Below are 13,866 nucleotides of genomic sequence, written 5' to 3' on the forward strand. Positions count from 1 at the left end.
TAGAAAATGAGTGGAGGTTGGTTCTATAATTCAGCTGTCATGTTTCACAATGTATGTTTAATGTGTGCATTAGAGGGCGCAATTTCTCTCTTTCCCTAACCCTGGCTGTAGTGAGAAATCCTAAAATGACCACAGTCATGAAGTATTCATATAGAAAGGGAATTGTGCTCCAAAATCACTTTAGCAACGTCACTTATTAAGTTACAGTTAGCCCTGTTTACACTTTAATCTTTGTTAATAATGTAATTTAGGCACCAGATCCTAGCCTAGGGGCAGGGGCCAGTCGTGCCATGGCTAATGCCAAGGTCACCAAGTTGATTCCAGCCTTCCATGTCAGAGGGGCGGATCCAGAAGGGGGAGCTTTGCAACCCCTCTACTTTCCAGCTGAAGGTCTTTAGGGAGTGTAAAACTACCACGTCTGCATCAGGGGAGAGAGGGGGATCGAAGAGGAGAGGAGAGGGGGATCAAAATAAGGATAGGGACATATAAGAGCGCTTCACGAAAACATTGTCGGAGGCAACATCTGGAGCAGAGAGCAGACCAAGTTCGGACATCAAATACGCACAGCCTGCAGCTCCAGAGCCTCCCCCACGTTTCCTGCTTCCTGCTTACAGTAGCGTACCGATTATTCGGTCAGAATTCACCCAAACGCGAGAAGAATGCACCGACTGGACAAATAACTCCCGTGGCTTCAGTAACTCAAGTATAAAGCTGCACAGACTCTGCGGGAAACTCCTTCTGCGCTGTGCTTAAAGTCGACCTCTTGCGTGCGCCTGGACATTGCTTTATGGAAACATTAAGTTTTCCCACAGAATGATCTGACAAGTGGCAGGAAGGGAGATTGTCAGTGGAGATCTGTTTTTGTTTTTTTTTGTATTGCTTTGGTTTTCTGGGAGAGTGAAGTGATGGCACTGGAGCTGAGGTCGCTGGTCCTGCTGCTGCTGCTGGCGGTGGTGTGGGAGCTGAGCGCACAGGGAGACACGGAGCGACACATCAACCCAGAGGTGAGAGGAGGAAGAATTCAAACACAAAGGTGCAGAATACATCCATGAAGGTCAGGATACATGAAGAGATGTATCCAGATTAGATTAATACAAACTAGGATCAATATATACAGAACATAGGAGTAAACAGAAATAAAAGATGGATAAATATATATGGGAATAAAGATGAATGAATCCAGAGAATAGGAGAAACGATAAATAAATCAAGACTAAAGGAACAACGGTTATAAAATCAGAAGTATGGGAATAAAGATAAACTGATCAGAACATAGGAATAATGACTAATAGATCTAAAGATCAATAAATACAGAGTATCTGATGATTAATACATCTCAAGAATTATAAATCAAGAGTACAGAGATAAAGATCAATAATAAAGTCAGATGGATTCTAAGATCAGGAAGTGGGATAAAAAATCTTAATAGATGATTAAATCCAGATTAATAAATCTAGACTTGAAGAATAAAGTAACATAACTGATATAATAGGAAAGCTGGGATACAGTTAAGGATATAAAAGTTGAATTTAGGAGCAACTGATATTCTCCCACTCCATAAGCAAAACTGAATAATGTGTTAATAATTTTAACGAAGGATTCTCTCATTTGACAGATAAAAGGGTTTTATGTCGTCACCCTGCTTATAATGAGGTTATGTTTATGGCGACAATAAACAAATCCAGATGTGGAATCCTTTCTACAGTTGTCCTGCGCCTCAAGTTGGCGCTGGGTTAGAGGAAGTAGCCTATAATGATCATAGCGCTCATGAAAACACTGAGAAATGCTGAGAGGGCAAAAGCAGAAGAGCGAGACAAAAAGCAAATGGGGAGAAATGCACAAGTTTGTTTTGTGGTCGGGGCTGAGACAGAGGCCATTTTTGTGGCAATGGAGGTGGAGGGGGGAGCTGGGAGTTTGTGAGTGCAGATACACTCAGAGGGATGGGACATGTACAGTAATTGTTGACATCTGTCCTGAGTTACGGCTCATGCAGCGGACTGGGATCAACAATCTGAGAGGCTCTGCAGCATCTCAGCCTCGAGCAACTGTGGAAAAACACTCGTCCCAGTTTGAAGCCTGGTTCTAAAAACTTTCAATAACCAACCAAAACCAAGTGCCAGGACAAAGGAGTGTCACAGATCAAATGGGCTGAGATTGAATCTGTTCTCATCCACACCGTTCAGCTCTGTCCTTTTTAAATTCTATTTTTTCCACTTCTCAGTTACATTCAGGTCTTTTCTCAGTACAGGTTCAGAAAAGTTGTGCGTTGATGTTGCAGGACGTGACTTTGTTTTGATACAAGTACACATCTGCTTCCTTTTGTGTTGCGTGTGTGTGTGTATGTGTGGGGCACCAAATGTCTCTTTCATCATACCTTTGGAGTCTGAATCATATTTCCAGCTGTGCCAATGGAAGAAAACTAAGCTGACTACATTGACCTACATTAAACTGTCAACTTAAAGGCTCAGTCTGTAAAATATAAGCAGAAGAGTCAGCTCGCCGCCATAATTCAAAACACAGGACTGGAACCTACTCTCACATTCAAGTGATATTACCCAAATTAAAGACGACATGACAATTATATATATTATAATTTATGTCTGGTTTGTTTACATCAATAATTATATCAATACTATTGACTTCAATAGCCGTGTGGTTTTTAGATAAGCGTGATTCAGAAACACAATTTTTTATTTTGTGATACATGTTCAGTGAAGCAAATAAAATGTCCGGCTAGTCGCTATTGGCTCAAGCCTTAGCCAATAAGGGTTGGAGATTTCAAGTAATGTCCCTCATCAAACTATTTGATTTGTAAACAATGTTAAAGGTTTCATGTATTTTTTCTTTTCATTTGTTTAAAGGTTCAGTGTGTAGAATTTTGTGACACCTAAAGTTGAAGTTGCAGCTGAACACCCCTCACCTCACCTTCCCCTTCCAAACATGAGAGAGAACCTGTGGTAGCTTTCAGTTGTCATAAAAACTCAAAAGGTGTTTAGTTTGTCAAGTTTGGACTACTGTAAAAAACATGGTTGCCTCAGTAGAGAGGACCCGCTGCCGATGTAAATATAACCTTTATAAATATAAAGTATGCTTAGGTAAAGAAAACAAAAATTTGTACAATTTAGATGAAACACACTGATTAAATTATCACTTGATAATTCTATATTCAGATTCTGCCAATAGATTTGTTTCACCTGAATCTTAAACCCCTAACAAATAACTCAAACATAGCTCACCCATGTGTGTGGCAAACTCTAACTTAAACGTAGATTTTTGTGAAAGAAAACTACATAATCCAGATGATAATAGAAATGTAGATTTGCGGTGTCCTTAAACCTGTTTGTAGTTATTCCAGCACTATTTTCGCACTAGTTTGAGTGAAGTGCAACCTACACAACGTCTAGGCTTGACTGGAAACCATAAATCAGAGGAGACAGAACATGACGGGCAGATGTCGAACTTTAAACAAAGTCTGACCCATTTTTTTATATCAGCATAAATGGCAGCTGGAGGAGCCTTAGTATAAAGAAGGTGGTGAGGTTTTGTTGACTGTAATGGCTCCTGAGAGTATAACAGTTATCAACCATGAATGTAGATGCTGAAACATAGAGATGAGTAAATGATATACGATTTTTCTGTGACTATGTGAATACGTTGAGTTGTATTAAGGTCAAGTTTAACTTTTTAATCTATCTGGATAAGAGAAACTGGAACTCTGAGCTCGATGACTGGTGAACATTAGGGATTTTATGGCTTAAAAAAAAAATACTGGTTGGGCTTTAATAACTGTTTTTGTGGTCTACGGACAAGCTTGGCCTGAAGTGCCCTGTAGAGTGTCAATTAAGTTGATATTTATTTAGTGATTTATCGCCTTGGTTTTATTATGTTTTTATAAACCTTCTACTTCCTGTGTTCCTTTTTTTATTCAAATTATAGATGTTATTCATATCTTACATTGGCTTCCACAAACGCACAAGTCACCAGTATCACCGCACACTTCCGCCACTAAGCGGAATGTTTGCACTTTAGTTAACACTACGTCTAATTAAGTGAGTGGTCATGTGTCAGTGTTTCTGTGGTTGGGGTCTGTTGTTTTAGGCAGGAGTCACTTCCTGTGGCCTGTGGCAGAGACAGGAATAAGGCGGCTGGCTTTTTAACTTTTACCACAAATACACCTTGGTACGTAGGCGGCCACCTACTCGCTTCACGCAAACACGTCATCCAGCATACGGCCACAGATCTTCTCTTATGCGCACGCACACAGGAATGGCGACAAGCTGAGGTCACTCGCTACAAAGGAAGATGAATGGATATGGAATGAGATGATGAAACTGAGGCAGGGAGAACAGTGAGGAGGCTGTTAATGCCTAGAATGGAAGGCATTGTTGTGATGGGACTGATGCAATCTGGTAATAGAAGAGTTGGAAAATGAAGCAATTACCAGTTGACTCGGACAGGATGTGGATCATAGCCGTCATGCGAATATCCTGTATGAATACACTATGTATCGGCTTCTGTCTGTTTGGTTGAAGTGGTAACTTTACACCAGCCCCATCTTGTTCTCTTAATAGTCATTAAGAGGAAGGGGAGAAGAGAAGAAGGAAGGAAGGAAGGAAGGAGAGAAGGAAGGGCGCACAGTTTCAGACAATGCCACATCCTTTTGTCCGTCAGCGGGTAGCCCGAGGGCAGCCCCCCACAGGAAAGATAGGAAGTGTTACAGGAAATAAGGTAATAGGCAGTCATTACCTAATTTCCCGTAAAAGAAAGAAAGCAATGAGAAAATCACGATGGCACGATTTTGTCCGTGCCATCGAGATTTGTTTGAGTTTGACTTATTAATGGATTGATATTGGCACAGATGTGTGTTTTTCTATTCAGCCGGGGGTTACACAGATCACATACACAAACTGAAAGAGGTTTTTAGATGTGTGCTCCGGAGCACCTGGAAGCCTGCAGGTTGTAAAAAGGGTTCCTGAAGAGGCAGCACTAACTTCAGTTGTGTGTTTAGAGAAGGATTTTATTGTGTTGCACTTCATGTACCTTTACACACAAATTCCCTTGCACACAACCACACACGATCCCACACTAACAGCTCATAAAAAGCTGCTGCCAGTGAATTGTAAGCAATAATTTCATAGGTTTACAACATTGGATATAATACTGCAGCTCTCTGGACAGAGTGAGTGAATGAGAAATAATGAAGCGCTGGGTGTGTGTGATGTATACCCATCATGCATCAGCTGGACTCCCATCGCTGTTGACCAGAGTTTCTTTCCGTTGGCTCTTGCTGAACGGAACAATTGACTCTCTTTCTTTTCTGAAATGCTATCCCTCCATCTCCCTTTCTCATCCTATACAAAATGAGCACTGTGCCTCCTGACGTCCATAGCAACGCTGTTCAATGTTGTTGATCTTCCATTAAACAATGAACTCGCACCACTGCGAATGAGCCAGCTGCGCCCTTGAGCTCAGAATCCTGGATGTGACTTTCCAAAAGTCCCTATGCTCAGTGCTGCACCACGTCTGTGCACTGCTGACAGTTTAAAGTACTGAACATCAGAGATTACAACCAAATAGTACCCCACTACTAATGCAATGCAATTGTCTTAGGGAATTTGGAAAGATTGCAGCGAAACATCCTCATCCTCAGTTAGCCGAGAATGATGAAATAGAGAGCAATGGATAAGAAGTTGAAAAAATGAGGTCGAAGTAATAGATGAATAGTAAAAAACTAAAAGTAATGGATAAACTAGAATGGCACTCAGTCTAATACCACCAATGTCCCACAGTCACCTTAAATTCAATCAAACTGCACCATATTCCATACACTCATAGATATCAGTTCCCTAAATTTGCCTGATTTTATTCATCAAAATCCATTTATTAGTTTCTGGGAAGACAGTAAAATAACACCCTATCTTGCAATGTTAAAGAAAGTGAAAGAATATTCCCAGATACACACCAACATTGAAGGGGTTCTTCCCTGACCCATACCCCATCCCCTTCACCGAGTTGGAATCCATTTAGTTTTTGTGTTATCTCTCTTACAAACCAGCCAACCAACAAACGGACAGGGGGAAACATAACCCTCTTGGTGGAGGTAATAATTTGAATAAATGGTTGTCAATGAAAAGAGTTTATATCAAAGGGCTTTGGGGCACAAATGACTGAAGGTTTGGGAACTCCACCAAAACCTTGTAGTAGCCTGGATCATCATCTCCTGTGCCACTGTAAATAGTGACCATTTCCTCTTCCTGCTTCTGCTTCAGCTACTCAGCCCATTAGTGCAGCCAAAAATAGTGCGAGTTTAACGGTGAATAAGACTTTGTCAAGTCACCTGAGGGACTCGGGAAGGAGGTGTGGAAGGCTTCATATTAAAACAAGTCTCCACTGTCATTCAACAGCAGCCTTTTGACTGAGCCCAGGGCCAAGCTAGGAAGTGAATGTGTGAAAGAGAAGAATTAAGTTTCACACACAGTCAAAAACACCCATTTTCTTGTATTCACAGTGAAACACATCCCGTTCTAAACAGCAAAGTTTATATTTAACTTCAAGGGAGTTAATAATTATTAGCAGACCCACAAACTGCAGTAGTCTCATTCCGACTCTTAATTACAACCTCTAGATGTGACCTCCCTCCGTGCGTCCCTCTCTTTCCGGCTTATGTGGATGTGCTGTAACAGTGGCAAACAGAGAGTCTTTATGTGTCCACTGGCGCTACATGGGTGAGTCAGATCCAGAAAGGGCTCATTCAGAGGTGAAGCCTAAACACTGAGACCTCCATGTCTCACTAAGACAGACAGAGAGGGACAGATTAGACCTTTAAGAGCTTCCGGAACTGATCAAGCTTGAGTACAAGGAAGGAGGATCATCAAGGCCTTTTCTATGTGTAAATATAAACCTACAGATCTAAGCACATGCTCGGATCATCTATGGCTTTCTGTTTTCAGATAAAAACTACAGGAGCAAATCAGATAAACATGTTTTGCCTTTTTTTCGTATTTATTAACTGGTACCATCAGATAAGCTTCACAGCAATGATCGGGTTGCGCTGGGTGTGGTTGTTACTAAGTATTTACCCTCAAGTCTCTCTGGGTTTTCCATGAGAGAGGGATGAGGGAGAAGAGAGAAGGGGGAGGAGTAACCCGGCAAAGACAGAGACATTGACGTGGGGGGAAGAGTTTGAGTTTTGAGGTTTGGATGCGACTGGGACAAAATTCCCAGTTAAATTACTGACTGACGCTGCTGCTCGACTGGAGACATTGGCTGAGGTTTGCCCAAGGCCTGCATCTCACCCTGGGACACTCCCTATCTCTCTCTCTTCTCTCTCAATGCCTTTCTCCTAACATATGCCATGACCTTGTCTTTTTCCAAACCATCCAGAATAAAGAATGATTTGAATAATAGATCACATCAAGTCCTTCGGTGCAAGGACGAATCCCTCTCCAGAAAAGTCTAAACAGTCCAGCTCATACTACTATATATCCAAACATTAAAGATCCTAAAAGCACATTACGAGCTCACAAAGTTCCTGCGTACACCAGGATATCAAAGTGGCCTTGGTTTTCACAGCGCTCACAATAGCCTCAGTGTTATTTTTCAGGTCCAGTTTAAGAGGGAGAGACTTTGAGAGAAGCAGTGTGGGAGAGGTGCAGAGCAAAGCCGCTGGCTCAGGTCCAGATGTCAACCCGGCACCGCTCTGAAATGAGTTTCCAGGGGAAAGTAAGGTCAATCACAGCCGAGACGGAGGGTTCCGGATCAATGAAGAACTCAATGACCATCATAGAATGTCCTCCAAATGGTTTAAACAAATACTCTCATCATGTACTGTAAAATAACCGTTGCCATCTGCACTGAAACCAGCAGAATGACTCCAATATAGAAACTGAGGTTAATGTTTAACTCTTTCCTCGTCCGGTTTCCGTCTCGCAAGGTTTTGGCTGAAACCTGAACCGCCTTTGTTTGATGTTTTTTTTGGCTGTTTGAACTCAGCGTTCTTCTTAGATGTTGACCTTAGTTTCAATTAATTACGGTGTTCACTGGAAAGCTGGATGTTGGTTGAAAAGTTTTTGTGTTTAGTCATAAAATGGAGACGTGCCAGGTGCTTGAACCTGATGTCTCTCCTGCTGGCTTTGAAACACCAAAACACGGAAAGACATTATTCAAGAACTTATTTTTCCGCTGTCACAGAGGAATGTGTTTTTGCTGCAAATGCATCAAAACATCCTCCTGAAGATGTTGTCCTTGCAACTGATAAACAGCAGCATACAAAACAGATCCCTCAACCTTGATCACCAAATAAAAATCCGGTGACTTATATTTGTGTTTTGTTTTTGTTTCTACATTCTGACTCTGGAGGCTCCTTTGGTTTCATTTTCCAATATTACTCACAAGTCTCCTTTATTTTGCTCTTCTCTTCAGTCATGGCTGCAGCAGTACGGTTACTTGCCTCCAGGGGACCTGAGGACCCACTCCCTCCGCTCGCCTCACTCCGTCTCCTCAGCCATCGCTGCCATGCAGAGGTTCTACGGCCTCACTATCACCGGCAGCTTCGATGACAGCACCGTCAAGTAAGAACCGTTAAACAGCCTTATTCTACATGTAGCTCAAATAGATCAAAAGCTGCCATTTGTGTTCCCTGTTGTGAACGGAGCATGTCCTTTGTCTGACAGGGCCATGCAGCGACCCCGCTGTGGAGTGCCAGATAAGTTTGGTGCTGAGCTGAAGAGCAACCTGAGGAGGAAGCGATATGCTATCCAGGGCCTGAAGTGGAACAAAAGAGACATCACTTTCTCGTAAGTCAACAGTACTCCACCTGAATGTGATGCACCACCAGATGCATGCCGGAATGGAACCAAATGCATTTTGTACTCTATAGTAATAATCTTACCAAATGAGCCAATGTCAGAAAATACTGATCAACTGAAACTGAATGAGGCAATAACTTAACTTAATAAAATAACTTCTCTTTTACATGTTCTCCTCCCCCCACACATTCTTCAACACTTTTCAGTATACAGAACTACACCCCAAAGGTAGGGGAGTACGAGACCCATGAGGCCATCAGGAAGGCCTTCAAGGTGTGGGAGAGCGTCACCCCTCTACGTTTCCGGGAAATCCCCTACAGCTACATACGGGACAAAGTGGAGGAGTTTGCCGATATCATGCTCTTCTTTGCTGAGGGTTTCCATGGCGACAGCAGCCCGTTCGACGGCGAGGGGGGTTTCCTGGCACATGCCTATTTCCCCAGCAATGGCATTGGTGGAGACACCCACTTTGATGCCGCTGAGCCGTGGACGATTGGAAACCGGGATCTGTATGGTAAAGGCTACGCTGAAACAGACACTCTGATAAAAGACTATTTAGTTTTTCTTTATTCCCTTAAACCTACTGACACAAGGAAAGCCTGAAAGTGGAGACTTACTTTGCATGTTGGGAGTCAGGACTCACCCAGTCAGTGAAACCCACACAGACAGGAAACAGGTCCGGTCTTGTGTCAGTACATTTAAGGGAGTGAATACCCTGGGGTGGCTTGAGACTGCAGAAACACAGCTCTGCAGTGTCAGCCATTTCTGTTAAACACACCTTCACATGAGCAGCTGGGTTTATTTTTGATCTGTTGTTTAGTCACACAGCTGTGTGCTTTTGAGTCACTTTAAAATGAGGAAACAGGAAAATTACCCACAATCATTGACTCATCCAAATTTAATATAGCCTGTGATTTTGAACAGCCTACTTTACTGTTATTGTCAAGATATAACGTCATATCAATTGATGTCTTGCTGTTGGTATTTGTTGCAGGCAATGATATATTCCTGGTTGCGGTGCATGAGCTGGGCCATGCTATGGGTCTGGAGCACTCCAATGACCCTTCAGCCATTATGGCTCCATTCTACCAGTGGATGGACACCGACAACTTCCAACTTCCCGATGACGACCGCAGAGGCATACAGCAACTTTATGGTATGTTATCAACAAAGTCATCATCCCAATCACGGGTGGAAAAGATCATCTTATGTTTGTTTTCCTATAAGTGTTTGGAGCATGTAAAAACTGAATGATGACAAAATATGTGCTATACTATGTGATGATCAATACAATTTTGTAACAGACTCCGCACTGGCAGTTGTGAATGTTAAGAACTAGAGTTAAAGTTGTGCCTTTCCATATGTACTTCTTCAAACAGGGTCAAACTCAGGCCCGCAGCCCCCTCCTGTAACGCAGCAGTCACCTGACCACGATCCGGAGCCCACATATGCACCAGATAAGCCTCACTTTGGCCCCAACATCTGTGATGGACACTTTGACACCATTGCCATCCTCAGAGGAGAAATGTTTGTGTTCAAGGTAAAACAGCCTCAAGTTATAGTTTCAATTCGATAGTTTGGAAATGGGGCTGTTTAAAAATCTCTGAATGTGGTCCCTTTTCAGGATAAGTGGTTCTGGCGAGTGCGCAACAACCAGGTGTTAGAAGGATACCCCATGCCGCTTGGTCACTTCTGGAGGGGACTGCCCACTCATATGAATGCTGCATTTGAAAGGGAAGATGGGAAATTTGCTTTCTTTAAAGGTTAGTCTGATTTACGTACTTTGACAGAGCATTTACATGTTTTCCCTTTTAAAAAGCATTAAAACAAGGGATTGTCTGACTGTCCCTATGGGTCTCTGTCTCCACTCTTCCTCATTCTGCGTTCATGTCTTTCCAGGGGACAAGTACTGGGTGTTCAGTGAATCTATTATGGATACTGGTTACCCTAAGACTCTGAAAGAAATGGGCACTGGGCTTCCCAAAGATCGAATAGATGCGGCTCTCTTCTACACTCCCACAGGACAGACGTTCTTCTTCAGAGCAAACAAGTTAGTCATATTCAGTTTGTGTGTCTGTGTCATATGCCCGAATGAAACTCAGCTGAAGTTTATGAAGAAGGAGTTTTCACCAGCCATGAATTACAAACCCACTTCTCCTTTAAACATGAAAACAAACCCTCAGGGGACTTCAGAGCTCGGCAAAGCTCCCTATAATTAAACTATAGTCATTGTTATAAAGAAGGAGGGTAATATGTGGCAGTCAGTGATTAACATGGTGCCACCTACATAAACAAAGTCCATGACTTTTTGTTTAAAAAAGTATGATTGCACACTAAGACCAAACACCTCAATCCAAGAACGCAGAGTTTATGGTCAGCCAAGGGTTTTAAGTCACATAAGAACAGCAGGAAAACACACAGACAGAGTTTTCGGGGTCAAGAGCCAGTCAAGTCTCAAGTCATTTAAGAAAAGTCACAACTTAAAAATTGGTTGGAACAAGTCTCAGATACAGTCTGCAGTCCATGTCAAGTCTCAAGACAAGTCAAGTTTAAAATCATTTGAGACAAGCTTCATTCAAGTCAAATATTTAGTATTTTAGGGAGTCAAAAACTAGTCTCTGGTTTATCGGGACCAGTCCAAGTCAGGTCCTGAGTTTTTCCGAACAAGTCTCAGTTTTTCAAGAAGATTTAAAGAAAATTTGTTTGAAGTTATATCTCAAGTCAAAACAAGCCTCAAGTGCTACCAAGTCATAAGTCTTCAAAATCAAAGTGCATGTCAGGATCCAAATCCTTTAAGTTTCTGAATGTGACCTCAAACTCATCTTGGCTGTCCTCCTCTATAATATTTCTATAGGTATTACCGTTTCAATGAATACTCGAGAAGTGTTGATGAAGGCTATCCAAAATCTGTAAGCGTGTGGCAGGGAGTGCCTGACAACATCAAGGCAGCCTTCATGAGCAAAGATCAAGGTAAGGGGGATTACTTTTTTATTCAAGTGTGAACTGATACATTTAAAAGTTATTTTTATTTCAGCACAGGTTTGTTTCTCACATTTCTTTCCTCCACCCGTCAGCATACACCTACTTCTATAAAGCCAACAAGTACTGGAAGTACAACAACCAGATGATGCGCGTGGAGCCAGGATACCCCAAGTCAGCCCTTCGCGACTGGATGGGCTGCCCTAATGAAGACCCCAAGACGGACGGAGGAAGAGGGGGTGGCGGACATGATAAGGACAAGGAGAGAGAGAAAGACAAGGAGCAGGAGGATAAGGACAGAGCTAAAGATAGAGAGAGGGACAGAGACAGGGAGAGGGAGAGAGAGACAGACAGAGAGGAGGATACGGAGGTGATCATTATTGAAGTGGATGAGGAGGGAGGGGCCAGTGGCGGAGCTGGAGCAGCAGCGGTGGTGGTGCCGCTCTTCCTGTTAGTGTGTGTGATTGCGACACTGGCAGCCTTGGTGTTCTTCCGTCGGTACGGGACCCCACGCCGACTCCTCTACTGCCAAAGATCTCTACTGGACAAGGTGTAGACGGGGGAGGAGGGGAGGGAGAGGGGTGTGAAAGACGGCGAGAGAGAGAAAAAAGTGGAAGGAAATGTTCGTTACAGATAAAAAAAGAGCAGGAGAGAAAGAGGTCAAACCAGAGAGAGAGCAAAGGGAAAAACGCTTGACTTGCATTTTTTTAAATATTTTGACCACTGCCAGATTCCCTTTGCTTAATCTCTTAATTCACTCCATCCTTAGCTTTTGTAATTTTTCTCTCCCTTCGCTCTCTGCCTCTCGTCCCGTGGTTCCTGACGCCAGCTCTTTGCTGTTTGTTTTAGCGTTTTTCAATGTCTTACTTTTAGTTTTCTGTGCCAGTGGTCATTGTTTGTCTTCGTGAATCTCAGATTTGAACCCGCCTCTCTTTGACGCCCACTCTAGCATGTTCCCTTGCGTAACAAAACGGTGTGTTTTGATTTGTTCACTCTTCCCACTTGTTAACTTGCACAATCACGTAAACACACGTATCTGGAAACCACAGTGAAACAGTCATTGTTTGTCTTAATCTTCCAGTAAATGAACATGTCAGAGCCAGTATGGACCATAAAAGGGAACCACAAAATGAGCTTATGTCCTTATGAGGCGTGAGTTAGACTCATATCAGCGTAAAGAAATAAATACAACTGTCCTTTTCTTTTTCATCTAAAAGTGCTGATTATTATTATGACTATTACTATTATTGTTGTTGTCTTCCGTGTAAAGAATGTTTTTTGTACATTGTCATTAAAAAGTCCTGCTGGACAGTGACATACATGAAAGTGGCCTTAATTTTATATATGTGGGGACAGTGAATGGGGAAGGGGGTGATGTATTCTTGAAACTTGACTGTTTTTTTTTTACTTGAATCCAACTCAAATGAAAATAAATTGACAATCTGAAAATGACTCCTTTTGTCATTGTACTTGTTTACATTTTTCCAATCATGGTGCTACATTACTAGTCAGGTTATAAGTAGTTTAACAACAATGATAATAATACTAGTGGTGATGATGATAATTATGATAATGATCTAGTTTTTCATTAAGATTGTGTGTGTCCTAAATCACTTATCATTTTAAGCTTTCTTACAAAATAAAGTAATTTCAAAAGGCTTTCCGTGCTTTGATTTTCACTTTGTAAACCATTCACTTCATCTTTCTTTCTACCATATTTATCTTAACAGCTGGTACCATTCACTCTCATTAATGCAGTCATATTTTGACTTAGGCCTAACTGCTTTCATATGATCCATCTCTCACTTACACTCTTCTCCTTAACTAAAAGAAATTGATCACACCACTGCTCCATCTGGTATTTCCCAGTCCTCCTGGATCTCCAGATTTCTTGCTCCCCGACCGCACCACTCAGTGTTACTGGGGCTCGGAAACTGGCAGGCCAGAAACTGGGTCGGAAAGCGCGGACTGGATCCAAAGCTCAAGTAGAAACAGGGATGAAGACGAGTGTGTACAGCCATTGCTCACAGCAGGAAAACATATGTCTGCTATACGGTTAAAGAGAAAGAGAGAGAGGGAG

General features: G+C 42.3%; 1 protein-coding gene across 1 annotated transcript; it reads left to right on the plus strand.

Moving 5' to 3' along the window:
- Positions 1-410: 410 nt before the first annotated feature.
- On the plus strand, positions 411-13,238 carry mmp14b (matrix metallopeptidase 14b (membrane-inserted)). Its single transcript, XM_061084623.1, has 10 exons — positions 411-1,004; positions 8,422-8,570; positions 8,673-8,795; positions 9,014-9,321; positions 9,802-9,963; positions 10,187-10,347; positions 10,432-10,570; positions 10,707-10,857; positions 11,662-11,777; positions 11,882-13,238. The coding sequence occupies exons 1-10, from the start codon at positions 906-908 to the stop codon at positions 12,340-12,342; spliced, it is 1,869 nt and encodes a 622-aa protein (XP_060940606.1). The 5' UTR covers positions 411-905; the 3' UTR covers positions 12,343-13,238.
- Positions 13,239-13,866: the final 628 nt, after the last annotated feature.

The sequence above is a fragment of the Limanda limanda genome, chromosome 13, assembly GCF_963576545.1.
Source record: "Limanda limanda chromosome 13, fLimLim1.1, whole genome shotgun sequence".
In the NCBI taxonomy this organism is placed as follows: Eukaryota; Metazoa; Chordata; class Actinopteri; order Pleuronectiformes; family Pleuronectidae; genus Limanda; species Limanda limanda.

Excerpts from the sequence above, each read along its gene's own strand:
- mmp14b (XM_061084623.1), top strand. The coding sequence starts at position 906 with ATGGCACTGGAGCTGAGGTCGCTGGTCCTGCTGCTGCTGCTGGCGGTG. Across the intron at positions 10,348-10,431 it reads GAGAAATGTTTGTGTTCAAG|GATAAGTGGTTCTGGCGAGT; the intron begins GTAAAACAGCCT and ends GTCCCTTTTCAG. Across the intron at positions 11,778-11,881 it reads CTTCATGAGCAAAGATCAAG|CATACACCTACTTCTATAAA; the intron begins GTAAGGGGGATT and ends TCCACCCGTCAG.